This window comes from Calliphora vicina, chromosome 1 (assembly GCF_958450345.1).
Source record: "Calliphora vicina chromosome 1, idCalVici1.1, whole genome shotgun sequence".
Lineage (NCBI taxonomy): Eukaryota > Metazoa > Arthropoda > Insecta > Diptera > Calliphoridae > Calliphora > Calliphora vicina.
The window spans coordinates 140197377-140221200 of record NC_088780.1 but is presented as its reverse complement, the minus strand read 5'-3'; the positions used below and the strand labels follow the sequence as shown (position 1 = coordinate 140221200).

The 23824-nt window shown below is 28.1% G+C and overlaps 2 protein-coding genes across 2 annotated transcripts in view; one reads left to right on the top strand and one right to left on the bottom strand.

The window, feature by feature from the left end:
• Gycbeta100B (guanylate cyclase soluble subunit beta-1-like) overlaps positions 1-23824 on the top strand; it is a 332225-nt gene that overhangs the window by 240130 nt on the left and 68271 nt on the right. The window lies entirely within an intron of this gene.
• Positions 1-23824, bottom strand: part of stops (SOCS domain-containing protein stops) — an 80275-nt gene that overhangs the window by 37303 nt on the left and 19148 nt on the right. The window contains exons 4-6 of the mRNA XM_065508958.1: positions 22094-22203; positions 21707-21810; positions 10098-10193 (exon numbers count right to left, since the gene is read on the bottom strand). Of these exons, the coding sequence (XP_065365030.1) occupies positions 10098-10193; positions 21707-21810; positions 22094-22203 (310 nt within the window). The remainder of the gene's footprint in view (positions 1-10097; positions 10194-21706; positions 21811-22093; positions 22204-23824) is intronic.

Here is a 23824-nt window from a genome sequence, read left to right as displayed (position 1 = left end):
CAATCAATGAGGTGTGTCGAAGAACGTTTTCAACAAAAAATTGGCAAAAATAAATAATATTTTTTTTTCTTTTCGCATTTTGGTTTTTGAATAACTAATATTAAAATTTGTATTATGAACTTTTCTGCCATCACTTTCAATTTGTTATTTCTTGCCAAACATGTGGTTTGACTTATTTTACCAGTTGTATTTACTTGCAGTCAGTCAGTTGGTTTGCTAGAACTTATCTTTAAGTAAAGTAAAGTTTTGAGAACAAAAAAGAACATTAGTGGTTGGCAGTGTTAGTTTAAGTTTGTTTGATAAATAACTACTTTATTTGAAATAAATTAAGAAAAGTTTGTAATCTTTTTGTCTTTTTGATATAAAAAAAACTAATTTGCATAAAGATTTAGGTGTTGCTGACGTAAAAGATATATTGTTATATAATAGCTTTAAAAAAATGTAAGAAACATAAGGAACGAATATACATACATATATTCGTAAATTTTAAAATTTGTTTAATGTTTTTACACAAATTAACAATATTTTTTATCAAATACGAACTTTTTGAGCTTTAAACATATTTTGTAATAGTCAAAAGTTCCCAATATTACTATTTTGAATAGATATATATGATTTGCAATTGTGTTTATGTAAAATATTTTAAAGGGTTAAAATATAAGTCAGTTCATATTTCATGCTAATTCTTAATACAAATTTCTATCACTAATAATACCAAACTTTACTCCTACATCCTGTTACATTTACTGGTTTTAGACATTACAAAACAAATAAGTATATTGATGTATACTTACTTATACATATGAAGAAAATCAAAAATGTTATAGAATTTTACTGAACAAAATTTTTAAAAAAAGTTGTTCGTAATCTTTTAATTTCAACGCCATTTAAATCTTACTAGCATAACCCGGTGCACTTCGCTACCCCTACCCTAGTAAAATTAAAAAAATATGAATGGAAATACGAAAATAACACATACAAAATTTGAGAATCTCTCAATTACAGTTCACTTGATATTCGAAAATAACTAACAAATTTTGTATGGGAGATACCTCCACTGCTCTGATTCCACCCATTTTTAAACCTTTTATAAAAATATCAAGCTTTACTTCAACTTTCTTTTATAACGGAGGGGTCATTCCTACTAAGCTGATTGTGATTAACTAAACTTCGAACAGGGAACAGGAATAAATGAGTTTTTAGCTAACCTCCGTAGAATGGTAAAAAAGATTGATACAGAGTTAAAATTCTTTTAGAATTATAGTTCTCCAGATATTCAAAATTAATTATTTACTTTGTGCCACAACCACTAATGCAATCCCGACCATTTTCAGCCAATCTGTGTAAAATGGTAAGAGAGCTATGCGGACAAAGTTTGAAGAACCTTGCGATTATTATTACCTTTTCCTCCCATTTTGGTTCCCCAGATATTCGAAATCAGTATTTACTCTGTATGGGAGGTACTATGCTCTCTAATCTAATTCTGTCAATATTCAGCTAAACTCCGCACAGTAATTCGCTAAAAGTTTAAACATTTTTACAATTATAGTTCTACAGATATTTGAAATTAATTATATACTTTGTATAGGGTGTGCCACGCCCACTATGCCAATCTCGAAGAATTTCAGCGAAACTATGAAAAATTTATATTTAGACTAAGTTTGAAGAATTTTGCAATTATAGTTCACAAAATATTTAGAAATAACTATTTACTTTGTATGGGAGGCGACTCACCATTTTTTCCGACCCGTCCCGTTTTTCATTAAACTTTATGCAGTGATAAACCGTTGAAAATCGTCACAATTATAGCTCTGCACATATTATAAAATAACTATTTACTTATGTACAATTACATATTTACCCCCATATGCATAAACAGTTTTTTAAATTTGTCAAATGTTTATAAAACTAATTTTGAATGGAAATTTTGTTTTATAAACCTTTGATAAATTTAAAAGTTGTTTATGCATATGGGAGTTAGAAAATAAAAAAACACCTTCTAAATATATTTACTAAAGCGAATTTAAATTACTAAATTCTTCTTCTTTGTTTTCTATAACAACTCTCATTTAAAACAGAGCGAAATCAATCAACGGTTTAATTGTTTCTCTTATTTACAACAACAAATTGGACAAACACGCATTGCTTTGTTTACATTTAGCTTAAGGAGAAAATGGAAAAATGTGAATTTCGTGTGCTCATTAAGCATTAATTTTTGCGGAAAAAAACCATCACTCAAATTCTATGGGTACTCTGCACCATCAATTCCAATGGTAAAAAATGGTTTACTGAATTTAGTTGTGGCCGTACCGACCGAACGCTCTGGACGCCGAGTTGAGGTCTCTACACCAGAAACAATTGAATAAATTCCCGATAAGGTGTTGACCGATCGGAGATTGAAATTGCAAGAGATTGTGGAAGCCATAGGCATCTCACATGGCTCAGTGGTTTCAATTTTAAATGATCACTTGGGTATGAGAAAGCTTTCCGCAAGATTGGTGCGGAGTTCACTCACAATCCATTGTGTTTGTGCAATCGTGTGACAACATTGCAGGAGTATTTGGTGTTATTCAACCGAAATATTTGTGCCATTTCGTAAACGTGGACGAAATGTGGATCCAACACAACTCACCAGAGAACAAACATAAGTCAAAACAGTGGGTTTATCGGGTTGAAGCGGTCATCAAATGCCTATTTTGATGACCTCGACAAATCTTATTTTTGAAAAGAATAGACAAATTGAAGAAACTTTGGACAAAGAGAGATTATTTATTCAAAAACTTGTGTTTCATTCGAAAAGTCAGGGACTTATTGACGTGCCCTGCTCTATGGTTATGTGTCACTGAGTTATTTCATTTCGAAACCCAAAAGAAATAAAGCTATCTGAAATCAGTTTTGACGATTCTTAAAATGTTTGGTTTTTTCCTTATATGTATCTGAGTGTATTTAATTATGATTTGAAATAAAGCTATCTGAAATAAGTTTTGACGATTCTTAAAATTTTTGGTTTTTTCCTTATATGTATCTGAGTGTATTTAATTTTGATAAATCAATTGTTTTAATAACACAATAAACAAAATTTCTTTACCATAAATTCATCTTCCTTCAAAACAAAAAAAACAACCAAAAATCAAAACGCCTCTGCATATTTCCTAGTTTATGCAAACATACTTTAAAATTTATATACACTGGTAAAAATTAAGAAATTTTCAATAGTTTTCAAAGCTCTTCAAGGAAAAGGCCTAAGATTTCTTTTGAAAAAAGGCCCGACAAATGATAAACAAAAACTAATTTAAAATTTTTTAGCAACTTTAACTTATGTATGACCATAAAGACCCCTTGTACCAAGTTTAAACAAATTTGAAACGGGTAGTGTGCGATCTCTTGTCCAAAAATTTTGTTTATTCCTTGTATTACAACTTTAATATAATTATCATTTTACCTACATTAATATGTTTCTTTCAGCGTACAACTGCTCCCAATTCTTTTAAATAAATAGTATGTATATAAAATACAACTATAATATTACCCTTGTGTAACCTACTTTAGTTGCTTAAAGAATAAACTTGAATCTACATAAATATTTCCCGAAAATACTTATACTTATGTACAAATGCAACAGAGTAAAATCTTCATTGTACAAATCGTACAAACTATACTGCAAAGTATGTATGAATATAATGTATACGAGGAAAAGCCGAAAATTTTTGATAAAATCATGACTTGAATAATATCTCCATAAATGTGTTTTTATACAAAAATTCTTTCTCGGAATTTTCTACTTATCCTCGCATGCAGAAAACAACAGAAATAAAATCACATTTCCAAGTATAAAGTTTTAAAAACACTGCAACAATAACATATTCAACAAAAGAGTACAGACATAACAACAAATATGCAAATGTTTACATTAGTGCATCTTTGCTGTCTTTTGGCAGTTCGTTTGTTATTGGTGGTAGTTAAAATATACATATAAATACACATACAAATAAACACATAATTAAATTAGGGAGGCCCTTATTTTGGACTTTGTCGTTTTGCAGTCCTCCATTGTTCTCTGTCATCTGAAAACCAAATGCTGAAAATTTGAGCAAAATCGAATAATAATTAGATGCTGCTTATTTTATTTGAAGTTTTGATTTTTAGGCTCAAAGTAACATAGCATTATTTAGAAATCTAATTTTAAAATTAAATATTGGAAAAAAAATTCAATTTAAAATACAAATTTCATTTACCCATGAATGTTTTAAATGATAAATTTATCGAATCGATAGATGAATTATTGTACTGGACAGTAGACCTCATGTGATGATCGAAAAATTCTGAAATTTGTTTAACAAAATTTTTAAAAATTTGAAATTGGAAAATGTCGTTAAAAAAATAATTTTTTTGGTTATACCTGCGAATAGGTTAAATGTATCCTATGAAGATAAAAACTCATATACAAGTAAATATGGATATATTTTAAGTAAGAATAAACTTTTGTTTTAATATTTCTCAAAATATGTTAATTTTATTCCTACATTTCTTGTTCTAGTGGCCTGAGACACGTTAATGGCCTGACGATTTTTTAATAACTTTAACATTTTTTAATCAATTTTTGTCTTTTATATCTTATTAGAACGACAATTACGTACACATTTCGATTCTTTTAAATTAAATTACAAAGGTAATTATTTAATGCCAAAAATTGAAAAAAATGCATTTTTCCCCTTGTAAATGCACCTCAAAACTAAATCGAAAGTCGACACGGGTTGCCCTTCTAAAAAAAATGTTGGTGGTATTTTAGGCCATTACGAAAGTTTTCAGCGGGTACTGTTTCAACATTTCAAAAAATTTAATTCTAAGGGACAATGTACTGGACAGGTCAAATTTCTCCTGATGGCAGTACAGTAATTATCATTCCTAACAGGATAATGAAGGCAAGAGCGCTCCAATCAAATAAGTACTAGGAAAAAATTGCGTCTTTTTAAAAGTACTGTCTTATCCTTCAGCGGAAGTTGAAAGCCTTTATCAATAGATGGCTGCGCTATATTTTACGGATTTGGTGGCCAACTGGATATCAAATTACGAATCTTCAATTAACTCTTTCAGCCACAGCTTTATGTGTATAAGTTTAAAATCAAAACAATTTAATTTTTACTTTAATAAAAGTTGGTTAGTTTATTATCTTATTATATGATAAAAATTTTCGTAGCGTATAGATTTGTTTGAAAGCTAATCACTTCGACTAAATTTCCTGCAATAGTAAAGTAACACTGAAACACTAAACACTCTGTGCTCTTTTTATTGAATGCGTGAAAGTCTGAAATTAATATATTAATCTAACCAGAGCAATCAGACAGACAAATTTTGAAAAAAAAACATAAACGATGACTTCAAAAAATGTAATTGTTTAGCAAAATGCAAATAGATGCCAATACAATTGGTCAATTTTTATTGAAATTTAATTGTTTAGCAAAATGCAAATAGATGCCAATACTACCAATTCTACCAACACAATTGGTAAATTCACAAGGTCCTGTCAACTATGTTTTAAAGACTATACAAAAGGTGGTTAGAAAAGAGACCACTAAACCGCAAAGAGTTAAAATGTGTAACCTACAAACGTTATCCAATTGTTTACAGGATTTAATTTGAAATTGCAATATATGGGCCACCCTAATAAACGTATGTGTATACAATACAAAACTAAGAGTTTTTTCTTGTACATTAAATAATAACAAGAACAAATTTAAAGCAAATAACATTTCTCTAGCTGTACACTTTTCTTGTACTAATACTAAAAATTTGTGTTTTGTATTCACTTAATCACACGATTTTATATTAGGGAAGCTCACACAAATTTCAGATATTGCCAAGTAAACTGAAACTTTCATTTCTCAAAATGTTTTCATAATTATTGTGAAACCATCAATAAACAGAAACGTGTGATTTCTTCATAAAATATGTTGTTGGTACGATAGGTCCTAGAAGAAACTACATAGGCGGATGGCATATTCACCAAATATTCTCTGTTGATCAGATATTTACATACACGATAGGACCTAAAAAAGTATACTCTATGAGTCCAAAACTTAAGAACATAAATTAAACCGATTAAAAGTATTGTATTAAAATATATGGAATATTTTGTTGAGACTTTTTTTCTTTTTTTCCCGATAATATTAATGAACCTTCTAAGTGAAATGTACCACTGATATTTACAAGTAATAGAAAATATAAAATTAACCAAATCCGTTGAACCACAAAAATGATTTTATTCAAAATGCAAAAATTGGTACAATATTATATTGGTATTGCCTATGTTTATACTTGTTTATACTTGAAATACTTTTGTCATGATAAACTTCAAAATGGTTTTCAGAAGGTAAAATTATCAGGTGTAGTCCAGTTTCCATTTGTCAGTTTTATTGCACCGTTATGTCAATGCAGCTTTATCTTAACAACTAGCGTCATTAACACGGTATTGACACGGTATATGGTGTCACCTTAATATACTACCATTAAGGTGGGCCTTTAATATATGGAAAATTGAAAACTCATTTCTTTCAAAAACGAAAGGCAGTTTTCTTAGGATAAAAAAAAATTTCACAAAAGTTTGAGCTCGATCGGTTAAAAATAGGCGTGCCGCAAGAGGGTTAAAGTTCATGGGAACTTTAAAATGTTGCCATTAAATAATTATTTTTGCAATTTAATATAAAAGTATCGAAATGTGTACGTAATTGTTATTGTAATGAGATATAAAATACAAAAAATAGTTAAAAATAAAGTTATTAAAAAATTCCCCAGACCATTAACGTGTCTCAGACCACTAGAACAAGAAATGTTGGAACAAAATTAACATATTTTGAGAAATATTAAAACAAAAGCTAATTTTTACTTAAAATATATCCATAGTTAATATATTCGCCAAACCTATGACCAAACAAATTAAATTTTTAACGGCAGTTTCAAACAAATTTTTAAAAATTTTATTAAACAAATTTCAGAATTCTTTGATCATCACATATGGATTTATTGATAATATAATAGGGATTAAAAATATGAAAAAAATATATCAATACCTCCTACAGGTATTCCGTACCTGCGATTTAAATTTTACGGTTTTCGAGAAAAACTAATCTGTTTACCATATTTTGAATTTTAAAAAAAAAATCGTGTTGGTATTGATTTTTAAACAATTCTTATTTTATTTGACTTATAAATTTTTTGTTAGTCCAATAATATAAAATCGGAAAATATTTGAACACGCTGTTATCAAAAAACTGGGTAAACATTTTTAAAATTTAATTTTCAAATAAGAATAAGAATAATTGATAGCTACGACGAGTTTTTTATGTAGTTTTTTTTTAAATCGGAACACGAACTAATAAATATTATCGTTTTAAAAATATAACATATCCAAGATATCCTCATGAGCCCCTGGTGTGCTCATGAGGTCCAAATTCAAAACTTAAACTCGACAACAACTTCCTCTTTGCGCGTATTAAATCGGACCAACCATTTAGAAGTTACAGATTTAATTATTTCTATACCACTACCCTGTGTACTCTACGATATGATAAAATACTGTGTATTTTCTATTCAATTTAAATATTTTGATCTTTTTTTTCGACAGTCATTTCGCAACATTATGTCAAAAAAAGGCCTTTTTCAAAGGCCTATAAACTGCTAGGTACCTACAATTTTTATACTTTCACATTCACATACACACCATGCAAGCAAATACTTGGAAAACAAACTCAAAAGAAAATCCATGATCCATGAGACATTTTGGAGACTGTTGAAGATGCAAATAATGAAGATGTTTGTTTTGTTTATTCTATACAATTCTTGCTGTCAAGCTCCAGAATATTGGTTGGGGGAATAAGTAATTGTTACTGAATTTAAATAGAATATTGCCGGTTGATTTTAAATAATCATGAAATCAATAGGAATTTATTTCAATGTATGTAAGTGATCTTGTAATTTTTACAAGTAAAAATTTGCTTAATGTTACTTAATGGGAAATTTTCCAAAATCCAAATAATATAAACTGCATGTTCTTTAGAGTGTCCCTTAGAATTACATTTTTTGAAATGTTGCAACGGTACCCGCATCAAAATCAGCTCAAAAATATATAACATTTCGCTATCTTTCCATTAGAAATTCCAAATATTGAAAAATTTTACCTTTGACCTACACGATTTAAGGGTTAACGTTTTCCGATTTTAGGAAATCTTTCAGACTATATTTAAAATTACCTGTACTATAATATTCTGAACAGATTTTAATTAAAATTAATAGGAAATTGGGCTCATTCGCCAAAATATGGCCAAAAAATTTGTTGTTCTCGTAAATCGCAAAATTTATATCGCAGGTACGGAAAAACTGTAGGCGGTATTGACATACTTTTTTCACATTTTTATTCCTCATTATGTTGTAAAAAAATCTCCATGTGATGATCAAAAAATTCTGAAGTTTGTTTAACAAAATTTTTAAAAATTTGAAACTGGAGTTTTGAAATTGCCGTTAAAAAAATATTTTTTTTGGTTATACCTGCGAATAGGTTAACTGTATCCTATGAAGATAAAAACTCATATATAAGTAAATATGGATATATTTTAAGTAAGAATAAACTTTTGTGTTAATATTTCTCAAAATATGTTAATTTTATTCCTACATTTCTTGTTCTAGTGGCCTGAGACACTTTAATTGCCTGGCGATTTTTTAATAACTTTAACATTTTTTAACCAATTTTTGTCTTTTATGTCTTATTAGAACGACAATTACGTACACATTTCGATTCTTTTAAATTAAATTGCAAAAGTAATTATTTAATGGCAAAAATTTAAAAAAAAAAAAACTGAAAAAATGCATTTTTTCCACTTGTAAATACACCTCAAAACTAAATCGAAATAACGGCACGGGTTGCCCTTATTAGAACAAGCAAAAATTTTTTTTTGGCGGTATTTTAGGTCATTACGAAAGTTTTCAGCGGGTACCGTTTCAATATTTCAAAAAAATTAATTCTAAGGGAGTGTTCTTATACCCTTCACCATGAGTGGCAAGGGTATATATAAGTTTGTCATTCCGTTTGTAATTTCTACATTTTTCATTTGCGAACCCACAAAGTATATATATTATATGTCCGTCTAGCCGTCTGTATGTTGCCCCCAAATAACTTACATACATGATTCATACATCAATATATTGAGAATTCTTCCGGCTCGGTTGCTATTTAAAATCGCCCCACAAATAACTGAGATATAAGGAAAAACCCGTGAAAACCTCAATTGGCCTATTTTTGATCTGTATCTAGATCTAATGATAGATATTTCCAAGTCCATTGCAACGATATATATAAGGCTATAGTAAGTTGGACCTACAATGGGTCAAAATCGGGAAAAATATTTTTTAACCAGAATTTTTTTTTTCATCAAAAAAATTTTTTTTGACAAAAATTCTTTTTCCAAAAAAAAAATAAAATTAAAATAAAATAAAATTTTAAAAACAATTTCAAAAAAAAATTTAAATTTTGTTTACCTAAAAATATTAAAAAAAAATAATTTTAAAGTATAATTTGTTGAAGGGTATATAGGATTCGGCACAGCCGATTATAGCTCTCTTACTTGTTTTCTTTCCTTCTTATTTTTCAATGTTTTTAAACACACATTTTATGTTCATGTAAAATTAAATTTTTTATGTTTGTTTTTCATATTTTTATGTTTTTGTTTATCTCAAGGCCAGACTTATGTACATGTGTATGTCAGTTCATTTTTTCTTTATAATAATTTAGTATATTAGTTTTTATAGTTTCTTTCATTTTTGAAAAAATTATTTAAAATAGTGCAGTGAATGTTTCTCATTTTTGATAACTTTGGTACAGTAATGGTTTCTTGGCTTGTCATTTTATATGACAGAAAGGACATAAAGATATTTTTTTATATATAATATAATAATATTTTTTTCTAAATATGAAATATTTTTAATGGCTTATATTATGTATAAAAATATATATTTTTTTTAATTTCTATAAACAAAGTAATTACCCAAACAAATCTTTATTTGTTTAAACAAAAATCGCTTCAAAATTATCATTAATTTCCACTTACCTGAGTAAAATCAACAGTAAATCAGGTGCACTCGCCTGTAAAGCTACACGTAGTGGTGATGAACGACCACAGGATTCGATTGGAATATCAATGAATCTGTAAAATACAAATGATTGAAGATAAACGGAAATTTGTGTAAACATTATTTATGTTTAATTAAACTCATCACTCAAACGGAAGTACAAATATTATCATACCACCACAAATATAGTTAAATTAAAACCAATACAGACACATTCTGTTACCAATAAATAACTTAAGCATACAAATGGGAAAATAATTTTGTTTAGATAATTAAAAATTAATTGAAATGTATCATGGTGATATAATTTGTTTCATTGGAAATCATTGACATCAACTAAATAGTTTGGGATAAGTTACCAACATCTTGAAATCACATGTGAATTCAATCAGTACACTATAGTGAAGTATAACAAATATTAGATAAATAAATAAACTAATTTTAATTCTAAATATTAGGAAATAGGTATGTTAACTTCATAGGTATTTGTATTAATTGCATTAAAGGTAGTACAAGTTAATTTTAACAAATAACAAATATTGCATCAAATACATTTTTTTACCAGAAATTTCATATTATTTTACATTCGAATTACTTGCGACCAATATAGTACATTAGGGCGTATGATTTTTGTTTATTTTAAATAAATAATAATCATACGCCTTTCAACGTTGAAGTAAAGCTTTAGTATAAAAAAATGAATACCATAAGTTATCACCAGGGCAACCAAAAATATGCAATATCAGCTGATAGACCTGATAGACGATTTTGTATGTCTGAAATGATGCTTCAACGCTATAACAAAAAATTATTTTTGCACCGAATCATGTATCCATTACGATAAGCCGAACCGTAAGAGATCGTATGTGAAGCCCGGCCAACCAGCCGAGTCAACACCAAATCTGCTTTTTGTTCGATCGATGAAGAATGCTCTCTCTGGGATACGCTGCACTTCAGAACAGAGTATCCGAAATTAGCTTGATTCGTTCTTGGCCTCAAAAGATGAGCAGTTCTTTTGGCGCGGAATCCACATGTTGCCAGAAAGATGGAAAAAGGTCGTAGCTAACAATGGCTAATAGTTTGAATAAATTTGTATTGTACAAATGTTTCAAAATAAAAGCTAAAAATTTTAATAATTCCCGCATTTTTAAGTCATACACAACATTTGAAATTGATTTCGGATATATGGCAATTAGCACAAACCAGTAGTAACAAAAGCTTCGGCTTTATTTTTGTTTACAAGTTGGTGACATGATAGGATCTTAGATCATGACACCAACTGCATGTAATGGGGTCTGTAGGGTCTGTTGAGTATTGGTTTCACTCCATATGTGTCAATTTTGTTTACGGGTTTGCTACCGTAAGCCAAAAATTGTCCTTATTACTGAACACAATTTTTTGATAAAACAGTCGTTCATAAGTAATGCGAATCGATGACTGATTTTCAAAATAAATTTTGATAATTTTGTAGCGCTGTTCAAGAGTCAATCTATTCATGATGCTTTGCCAGAGTATACTGATTATAAATGTCAAAAAGTGAGCGCAGTATGACAATTTATTTGACAGTTAATGCTTTTCTATGTTCTGTCGGTCTTAAAAAACACCCTTTATATTCTAGGTTCTTATGATCTAGCTATGTCCGTCCATCTGTGTATTGTTATGGACCAAAGCGTGAGACAACCTCCCAAAAAATGTGATATTTTTTAAAATTTATTTATTGAAATTTTGCAAAGGTTATTTCTATTATAAATGAATCGTCCCATGATTTCTCATCCATTTATTTCCCAAAGTATGATACATAAATGTGGCATATGATATTCAAAATAAGCAAAATCTGAAAAAAAAAAAAAATTAAAAAAAATGTCAGTATTATATTGGTGGGTATATAAGTTTCACTCTTACTTGTGTTTTTTTTAAATTTCGTAAAACTCTAGATTACAGATTTACAGATTTTAATAATATGATAAAGCTTTCAAAGTACTCCAGGGCCAATCTAATAAACATATTTACATAAATGCTATATTTTAGATAGGCAAGGTTTAAATGCCTATATTCATTTAATTTAGCTTTAAAACATTTTACGACACAGAGCTTTAATGAAATGGTATAAAACCATTGTTTATTTATTCTTGTGTATGTGAGTGTATGTTTACTTTCACATCTTAAATAAACACTTTGCAATACATACACTCAAAGACAAACAAACAATATCAAAATTCAAACATTGTTATGACTCGCAACACCCTGACACGTTTTTATCGTTATTTACACGCTCGCATACACACACACATAAATAGAAAAAATGGAAACAAAATTATAATAGCCGTAAATTTTAGCACTACATACTTGAAGCGATGTTGTAAAATGCGATTTAATGTGCGAATTTAATACTAAAAGGGGTTGCTGCCTTCTCTATGAACCGCCATATGTAAAAACACAAAAAAAGAACAGCAACAACAGCCAATTCTAACCAATTCAAATAGAAAGAAAACAAAAAATATCAAGCAATTTTTATTTGATTTCCTCTTTAGTAAACAATTGAAACATTTTATGAAAATTCGCCGATAAGTATGCTACGCTAGGTATGAAAATTCGCCGACATGTATACTACACTTCTTATACAAGGGTGGTATTAATATTGCATTTTTTTTCGATGTTATCATGGCCTAAAATAGTTTTCTGTCATCTAATAACCTAATGGTGAAAATTTGAGCAAAATCGGTTTATGTTTAAAAAAATTTAAAAACACGTTTCTTAAAAAAAAAAACAATTAAAACAAGTAAGAAAGTATGGTCGGTCAAGAACGACCATATGATACCTTAGACTGAGTAAATGAGCAAAAACTTTTTTTAATTTCAATAATTTATTTTCGTGAATGATATTCGGAAGATGGCTTTATATGGGAGCTATGACTAATTATGGACGGATCGCCATGAAATTGGGTCGTGTGATTTACATTTATATGAAGGTTATTTCTGTTTAATATTATGTGGATACCAACATTTTTAAGAGATTTATGCTCGTTAAAGTGATTTCCGGAAGCGGGCCGGTCATCATAAAATTCCGTAACTTGACTTTCGTATAAACAAATCTTATTGGGAGCGAAACAAATGTATGTAACAAATTTGATCGAAATATCTTAAAAAATATGACCTGTACTTTGCGCGCAAGGCTTACATGGAGACAGTATGTTAGACTAATATTTTTGGGCGTTCCAAACATAAGCACTATGGTGGTGTAGGGTATATATAGGTTTCGAGTAATATTTAAATATAAAATATAAACATTTTCTGCCACTTCATGCATATCTCAAATCCCAAATTTTATATTTTGAAAACACTTTTAAGGTGAAATTTCAAAAAAATTAAAATAATTATCTTCAATTCTAACAAATGCTAAATTAGGATTACAAAGAAGAGTGTTACACTCGGCTGTTGCGAATCTTATATACCCACAACTAATATGATGCGTCAAATTTATATGGGGGCTGGAAGAAATCATGAACTGATTCTTACCATTTACACCAGAACTTGTCCTCTTATCATAGGAACAATGTGTGCAAAATTTCATCATCACATGCAATATATTTAAAGAAAATAGCAAAACAGTCTTGAAAAATATAAATTTTTGGAGGTTGTTTCACATCTTAGTCCATAATTTTGGTTCTACGTAACCGATTATTATTTACAATACCAAACAATTCTGATTCACAAAGAATATTTGGAGAAAATTTAATTTTCCTAGGCTCTATACTTCTCTCGAGGTTATATCATGCCAACAACAGACGGACATAGCTAGATCGCCTGAGAATTTTATAAGGACCCATAATGTATACACACAGAAAGCAAATTCGAGATAGCAACCGAATTTGTTGCCAATCGAATGATTCGGTTGTACACATAGAATTGTTCGGTTCTATCAACAGAAAGTCAGTTGATACACAGAAAAAACTATTTTTTAAACCGTTTTAATTCAAATATTTGTCACATATTGAACTGGTTTCAATTATTTCATAATTAAATCAAGTATTCGTTTGCTCAAAAACAAAATTTCTTGATATTTTCTATTGAATTTTGAGTTTTGAATTTGATTACTTTTTGTCAATTGAATATACAATTTTCGTTATTTCAAATACAAAAATTATTGAATAGATAATTTTCGTAATTGAAAACACATTTTTGTTATTTTTTGTGAATTTGGCAACAAATTCGGTTGCTATCACGAATATGTTTTCTCTATGTAAGAGAAAAAACAAAACAATATAAACTTTTGTTTAAAGGAAAATTAAAATTTTTAGGTCACGCTTATATTGTGAAATATTTGAACAATGTGAACGTACTTTAACATAACGACACTTTCAGTGCTTAAATTCGTTATGAGACTGTATTTTCAAATTAGTACAAAAAAGGCAAACAAATTTCCTTTATAATAATATTTTAATCCTCTATAAGGGTCAAATTGATATTCCACAAAAATTATCCCCATAAAATTCCACAATAAGAATTCTCTCACAAAATTGTTTCCAGTTAGTATAAAACTACATTCAATCAAAACATTACAATTTTGACCCACTGCAAAATACAAATTCAGACCAGCTGGACTATAAGTTTATCCTACAGAAATGATCTACTCAACATGACCTTTTAGAATTATAGGGTAACTTGGGAGCATCCAAAATCTAAAAAGTGCAAAATAAGAGCCATCCTAATGTATACAATACTTTCACATGTAGGAGTATTATGTTCTTTTTTTCTATACTTATGTTTGTTTTTCACTTGTGTGAATGGGTTTGCACTTGTGTGTTTGTTATTGGATTAAAGCAGTAACAATCATTTATTTGGATACATGTATACTAGGATAGCGCAGAATTTATAGAGCCAAAACGTGTTGTTAGAACAATAGTACAAACAGGTTAGGAAATTGTAACAGAAAAGTCAGTTGAGAACAATTACAGCTTTTTTGTAAGGCCACCCTACTGCAGGTAGATACATACGACAATATTTATTTTGTTTTTCTGCAAATGTAAGTGTAAATATAACATCACATGTTTAAGTGTATGCCAAAAATTGTATAGAGTCTTATGTTTTTGTTAATGCATAAAAAATGTTTGAAGTTTTTTTTTTGTTTTTGTCATATGAAAGTATGTGGCATACAACATAAACCCTTGGCAAATATATTGCTTAAATTGGTATACATTTATTGTTTTATTTGGTTGACAGTGTTTATAAACGCGTTTTTATTCATTTAATGTTTTTATTGTTTTTTTTCTTTATTTTTGTTTGCCTACACCACCAACAAATCTTAATACAATTGTATTATAAGTACTATTTAAGACTTGATAAGACTTTAAATAGCTTCAACTCGTGCTAAAACTTTACTCTTTTCTGAAATTATTCTTGTTGGCGCTCAATGTCACGCACAACATATAAATAACAAATGTGTATGTATGTTTATTTAAAATATATAAATATCAAGGAAAATTTATATGTGAAATTACACACATATGTTTTTCTCAAAGCAGAGGCAACTCAATATAATTTATGTTTTATTTATTTTAATATCTGTACAAATTTTATAGTTATTGTGTCTGGTATATGATTTAAGGAGTTTATATAGACCAAAACCATTATTTTTGAAACAATTTACGGGATTGCTAATCTCAAGTTTTAAACAAACAGACTGTGCGACATAATTGGATACCTGATTGCGACAGGTTTGACATGATCTAGTTTTGACATAATCGATCTCATTAAAGTGATAAAAACAGAGTTATCCAATATGACACAACATTTATTCTGTCTGACGAATGATCTTCCAAATGCACATAAGTGGATCTTTGCCAGATCATGAGAACATTACTTAGATATTTCGTAATCGCAGAGTCTGTCTCAAAAAGATCTAGGATGGTGGATTTCAAGGTAATGTACATTTAAAGTAAAAAAAAAATAGTCAAAAACATGAATATTATACATCGCACTTGATCAACAAGAGGGTATTAACTAGGATATTCAAATTATTCGATGTTTCTCTTGTTCGAATAAAACGAATAATTCAAATAACAGATTTTAATTTAAAAATTAAAATTATTCGAATTATTCGAATAATTTAAATTTTTTTAAAAAAAAGTAAAGAATGAAGTTTTTATGTAGGTTTTTTTAATATTTCATTGTTAAAGAAAAACAAAAAGTAACGTTAAAGTTAACAATTCAAGTATTGATAATGTTAAAAAACATTAGAAAACAAAATCCATCATTAAATATTGTGATCAGATTCCCTCCCGAACAATCTATAAATAACCGGTTATAAGCGGTTTTTTAGCTAAGGTCGGTTTCGGTTTTTTTGAAATGCTCATATATGGAAGAAACCGGGTTTTTCTCCTCGAATAGCCGGTTTTTTCTAAAAGTGTGTTTTTATGAGTTGTAGTGTATTAAAAACTATAAAAAATTTTCAAAATCCAAAAAAATTAAAACAAATACTTCAACTATTTTAGAAGACTTTTTATATTTAGAAAATCTTACAGGTGATCTGGAAAGCCTGAAAACTTACTAAGTGCTTTGTTTTCTATATGTACTACAAATACACCAAGTACACGATAATTTTCAATGTCTAGTTTTATAAAAACAAAAAACTGTGTTTTACTTATTCCTAAGAGATTATTTTGCCTTCATAAGGTCTTCAAATTTACTGACGTTAACGATCTTCTGGTCAAATTTGACCCAAATAGAAAATAGATTTTTTTAAAAAAACCTAACGTAGTTGTTGACATTTGAAATTAAATTAAAGTTATAAAATATCAAAAATATCAACCACTCATTTTTAGAAAAAATGCAATTTTAATTTCAAAATTGGTAACATTTTACCTGAAGACCTTATGAAGGATAAGAAAAACAGTAGTTCATCAAGTATGATGAAAAGAGGCAGATATATGTATATTAGAGCTACCAAAGATATATTGTAGAGCTACCAAAGCTCTGAAAAAAATTAACTTAATTGTACGTAACAAAAGACCTTAAGTCCAAACAATTTGTTTTTCTAAAAACCTAACAGTTGTTGACATTTGAAATGAAATAAAATTCATAAAATTTCAAAAATTTCAGAATGGGTCAAATTTGAACCGAAGAACTTGTGAAGGATAAAAAAAGTAATCAAAATGGTTATAATCACCATTATTTTAATAAATAAAACTTTTTTTTTCTTATTTCTAGGCGTTTAAATATTTTTCCAAAAAACCGGTTAACCGGTTATTATAAAAAAAACCGAAACCGGTTTATATTAAATCAAGTGGTCTTAGGGAATTACACAAATCCGTCCAATGTTTGATATCATTGTCCGTAAACGTAGCTAATTTCAGACAGTGCATTATTGACGCATTTATAAATACGCAAAAAGTCTACTACCATGTTAGACAAAGATGTCCAATGATATTAAGCATTATGAATAAGCTTTTCTTGTAACAAAACGTAAAAAATATAAATTAAATATTTTGAAAGACTTGTTTTTAGAATTGTAACTTCCTGCTGTAATATTTATATATTTATAGAAGGAGCTATCCGACCACTCATCTACAGTGATCGAAAGACTTCATTTATCTTTAGTTATTTGTCGAATTTCAGAAACAAAAAAAATTTTGTAAGTCATTATTACTTATTTAAATTTGGAATTATGAAAAATTTTAAGCAATTTAATAAATTTAAATATATGTATATGTATGTACACTTATAAGTTTTATTCGATTATTCTACATAAAATTCTTCGAATTATTTGTTATTCGAAACTGGTAATTCTTAAATTATTCGAATAATTATTCGTAAGAAATAATTCGATTAATTGAACGATCATTACTCGAATGAATACACTACTAAATACTTAATGCCACTAAATACCTAAAGTCACAAAATGCTTAAACAGTTGTAAAAGTTTGTTACCATTTTATCGTTGTTAATAAATTAGGCAATTGCTAATATAAGTCAGTTCCATTAATATTAAAAAATTTAAGGATTTTTTGGTATTCACAAACTCATACTTTTAAACTTTTCTCAGTTGTCATGTTGTTTGACATCTTTTGTCTTTAAATGAAAAAGAAGAAACAAATGAAGACAAACATAAAAAAAGTGTTAAAATTTTATCCATTTCCTTAAAATTATATAACCCTTTTCAAATGCACACGTGAGAAAGTCTTTATATTTGTATGTACTTGTATGAACATAAGTATGTAAGTCTTAATGTACCTTAATGTATGTTTGCATGTCATTTCCATACACATACCCATTTTATAGTTGCTTATCACTACATTTATTTAAATTTTAAAAGCTTTTTTTGTCTTTACTCTTAATAAATTTCTTTATGTTTATAAAAAGAAAGGAGAAGGTTTCATTTTGACAGAGGAATATTTTTTTTATATAAGAATAGAACACAATCATTGGAGTTTCTAAACAATTGGATTCATGAAAAACATTTATCGTATTTGTATAAATACTACGAGTATATTGTAATTTAAAAACTTGTAATTTTGAAAACAATATTCATACTATCATGGTAATATGCTTTTCATCGACTGATCAAATCTAGTAACCCAAGTATAACAAGTAATCCGACTCTCTATTTTGCAATATTACTCTCTTATCGCCGCACAGTGGCTCAGGATCGTTTTTCATCGGCCAAAACTCTGTAACTTTTGAACCGATGGATATATTTTAAAAACTTTTTTTGATGGACAGAAATTTGCTTTCATTAAAATCGGTTCAGCAGTTGTTGAGAAATTTAAAGCTAAAGTTGAACTTTTAATTTTTTATAGCATTTAGTATGAAAATGCGGGTTTTTTTTGCATCAGCATTAATTATAAAAATGTAATAAGAAAAACAAGTAAGAAAGTATGTTCGGTCAAGCTCCTATATACCCTACCTATAATTTATTTTCGTGAATGATTTTGGAAGAAGGCATTATATGGGAGCTATGACTAATTATAGACCGATCGCCATGAAATTAGGCTGTGCGATCTATGTTCATATGCATCATAAAATTAGGTGACATGAATTCAGTATATTATTTCTGTAATTATTTGTCGCACAGTGCTTTGTTTTCATATAGGCAATGGACAAAAATAGAAGGAGTTATTGCAGACGAATAAAAATTAGTAGAATATTACCTTTTGGTAAACCTATAAAACTAAATAAAATTATTTATTTTCAGAAATTATTGTTCTCTTATAATATCAGATTTATTTAGTTATTAACATTTCAATTCTAGCAAGGATTTACATAACTGCCATATATCCTTTTTTAAAAAAATACTGAAATATTGTATGTATTTTCTAAATTCGGAAGGACGGATGGACGGACATCTTCAAATGTGGATAGCCTTATCGTTCAGCTGTAATATTAGAAACTGGATGTTGGATTATACTTTAAGTGTTCATAATATCAGCAGAAGCTCATATTACTATCTCAACCTAAGGATATGTAGGTTATATTCAATTATTGAGTTACTTACATTTACGGTAAAAATGTATTATTTATGGGTGCCATCAAAAACAAATTTTTTTTAAAGTTCTAGTCTAAACGGACAAATAATGATATCACATTATAATAAATAAAAGATAGGCTTTAGATAAAATTAAAGAAAAATTATAATTGATTGACACGTTTTTTTCAAAATTAAATCAAACTTTGGAATTTTTTTTGATTTCAGCAAAAAAAAAACATACAACATCAAGAACCAAATAAAGACCTATTAATACACTTTATGCCATTTAACTACTTTTGTTAAATAACGCAATATTTCTTAGTCATTTAAAAGAAAAAACGGTATTATTTTATAAAAAACCAAAAATCTGGAGCTATTTCCCTAAATCATCAAATTGAAAATTTACGAAATGGTAATTTATACATTTAAACAAAAACAAAATTTTAATAGTTTTCATATGAATGGACAACTAATGATTTCATTTTCTTATAGATAATACTTAAATATATTCTATAGTAAAACATAATCAAAATCGATTAACACATATTTTACTAATATTCCAACAAAGTTTTAGAATTTCAGGCTTACAATAAAAAAAATGTTAATTATTAAAAATTGCTCAGATTAAACTGTTAAACCTTTTTTGACAAAAACAGTAATTTTCCATAATTCCACATTGATATTCTTTTATCTGCAGCCAATAGCGAGTTTATATATTTTAAATCGAACTTTTAACAATGATTTTAGTTAACCATAAAAAAATATATTTTTCTCCATAAAATTTATGTTGAAAATGTACTAACTTTAGCGACCTCTAGTGACGACAAAAATAGATATTTATAAAAAAGTCTTTTTACACGAATGAGTTATTTAGTTGTCTATTGAAAAATATAAATTTCATTAACATCAAAGACATGATCTTGTTTTTGATTTTTGTCCATTGAACAAAGCACTGTGTGTCGGCTGGCTGTCCATGTAAACTTTGTGAGCAGAGTACAGGTCGCAATTTTGAAGATATATCGATCAAATTTGGTACATATTATTTCTTCGGTCCAAAAACGAAGCCTATTGAAACTGACTGAAATCGGTCCATTATTTCACCTAGCCCCCATACAAATGTCCTTCCGAAATTGGACTTTATCGGTCATAAATGTTTAATTTATATATGTCTCTCCACAAATTCCGCTCCCAATAAGTTTCATATATACAAAATTCATCTCACCAAATTTTGTTACGGTCGGTTCATAATTAGTCATAGCTTCCATATAGACCCGCTTCCGAAAATCACTTTAACGTGCAGAAATCGCTTAAAAATTTTAGTATACACACAAAATTCAACATAGTTAACTTTAATAAAGACATAAATCACACGACCTAATTTCATGGTAATCGGTCCATAATTGGTCATAGCTAACATAAGGCCCACTTCCGAAAATCACTCAAAAATATAAATTATTAAAATTTTAAAAGAAAAATGTTTTTGCTATTTTACTTAGTGTAGGGTATTATATGGTCGGGCATGACCGACCATACTTTCTTACTTGTCTAATTTCGACATTTTAATTTGTTTGTGGCAGAATTTTAAGTATAGAATAGGATTTCAGTTTATGGTATTGAAAATAGAATAAAATTTAAATAAATAAAAATGTATTATTGAACTCTGTGTGTGTGGTGAAAATTAAAAAGGGATATAATTAATTTTGGCGAAATTTTTGGCATACCACCACATGATGGCCAATGTTGTATAAGTAATGAAAATAATTTTTTTAAGTCATTTGGAATCAGAAATATCACAACACCTTATTTTTTAAATTATCTTTAGAAGTATTTCCGCAGTTGTTGTTAAAATAAAATATATTGTATTTCAAAATAATTGAAAATATTTAATGAAAAACTTTATTGCGTTTGGTGTGTTAATTTGCATATTTGCAAAAAGTACATTTTTGTTACTAATACCTATTTAGAGCTAAATACTTTTTCACTTACACATTTTTCGGCACTGTTATCAAAGAGTCGGACTACTTGTATATACTTTGCTAGTAACCTAACTAATTATGAAACTCACCTCATAAAAATAAATATTTCCGTATGAAAAATTAATTTGTTTGTTCTTGCGTCTACTTACTTTATCAAACGTTCCTGTTCATAACGTGCAATCCATACGGGTAGTGTCATATCAAGACTTGTTGCATGATGTAGAAAATAAACCATGGCCCTGGTATTCTCATCCTAATACATGTTTGGAACCAAAATTATATTGTGTACATAGGCATATGTGATGAAATTTGGTTGTTACCGAGCAAGAAAACATAAAAAATAATAAAAAAAAATATGTTAAAACAAACACACATAAAAAACATTTCACATAAAAATGAAATGAAATATAAACTCATAAAACGAACTCAAAAGATAAGCGTGGGAAAAGAAGCTAACGAAATAAATATTCTATTGTTCATAATAAGCTTTATTTGTTGTGTTCGTTTTATCGTCTATATTTTGAAAGCAGCTTAACCTGATCTCGAAAGTCACTACGCCAGCCAGCTATGAAATGTGGTGCATGTGTCCCAAATAAAGCACCCAAGAAAATACGTTCAAATGTTTTCTCGCACGAATAGATTTCCTCTGTAAAAAAAAGAATAGAAACATAACCATTTAAAAGTATATTATAGAAATATTTGCTCACAACATTTACACAAAGGAAGTGAAGTACTAACTCATAAAAACAAGTATGTACTCGTACGTATATGCTTATTTATTTCAAGGATTTTTATTAGTTAATATTAAAAAACATAGACACATACACATAAATTTAAATACCTTTATTTCATTTAATTTCGCACAACAGTACGTATGATTATTATTTAATATTGTGTAAATGACAAGCGTACTGTAAAAAATTAATAATACGCCTACGAACAGTATGTCTACTCAAAAAATTTAAATTCAAGTATTGGATATTTAATTGGAATTCAAATTGAAATTCAGTCCCTTTTCAAGTACTTTTCAAGTTATAAAATGTTTGAAAGTATATATTTTTTTGCCAAGCTAGTAATAAATACTACACAAAAATATTAAATTCATAATTGGAATAAATTTTTTAATAAATTTTATTAATATTGCATGACTTTTTTTCCCAAACTTTTTTCATTCAGAATAAGAACATGTTCATAAATTAAACGAGGACGAATTGCTGTTTTAACATAGGTTTGACGATATTTTATAATAAATTGCATTATGATTAATGCAATTAATGATTTAGTTAAAATATTTTTATATAATAGCCTTATAGTGGCCAATCATTCCAGATTAATCAACAAAATCTGAAACGTAAAAATATCATTAAACATTCATTCATAATAGAGCATCTCATCTGCTAAAAAAAATGCAGTAAATTTCGCGCATATTTTCTCGTCCTGTAGCAGAAATTCATAACAAAATAAAAATGTAAATAAAAGTTTAAATAATTTCTATTAAAGTCTCCTAGATTTTATTTGAAAATAAAAATCCAACTATTTAAGAAATTATTTATAAATGTTATGAATTCAAAAACAACTCATATTATTAATGTTGAAACTTTTTCCGACCCACACTAATGTAAATAGGTGGGTCGATTTTTCACGAAAAATCGTTTCCACAAAAAATCATAGGTCTAAAATCAAATGATATTTCAGTATTAATTTTTTTTGAATAGTTTTTTTTTATTGGATAAAAAACGAAATGGGCTAGATAGGCTTTGATTTTATACCTGTGGTTTCTTGGAGAAATTTTCTTAGATTTTTCCGTAGATTGCGTTTCTGCTATACGATTTTTCGGGAAAAAATATCGATCCACCCTAATGTAAATACAGTGTAGTCCGGATGGAATGAACTAGTTAATACAAGGCATGTTCACTTTATCCAATAAATTCACTTTATAGAGACTGAAAAAATTATAAAAAATTCATATAATTTTATGTCAAAAATGTACATTTTATTATATTTTTATAATGGAACAAATAAATCATTAATGGTTGCTTGTTTTGTACATGTACTTTTGGCTTTTTGTATTGCTAAATCACGAAATTTGCAAAACTAAGATATTTTCATAATCTTTAGTATTGTTCTCAGCCCAGTCAATGGCTTTTTCAAAACTTTGAGCAGCTTGAGCTGTTTGCTTTAAGCATTTCTCCACTGACAGCCAAATTTTTACATCCTTCCTTTAAAAGTCAATTATGGAGTATTTTTTCGACGCTGGGACATTCCTC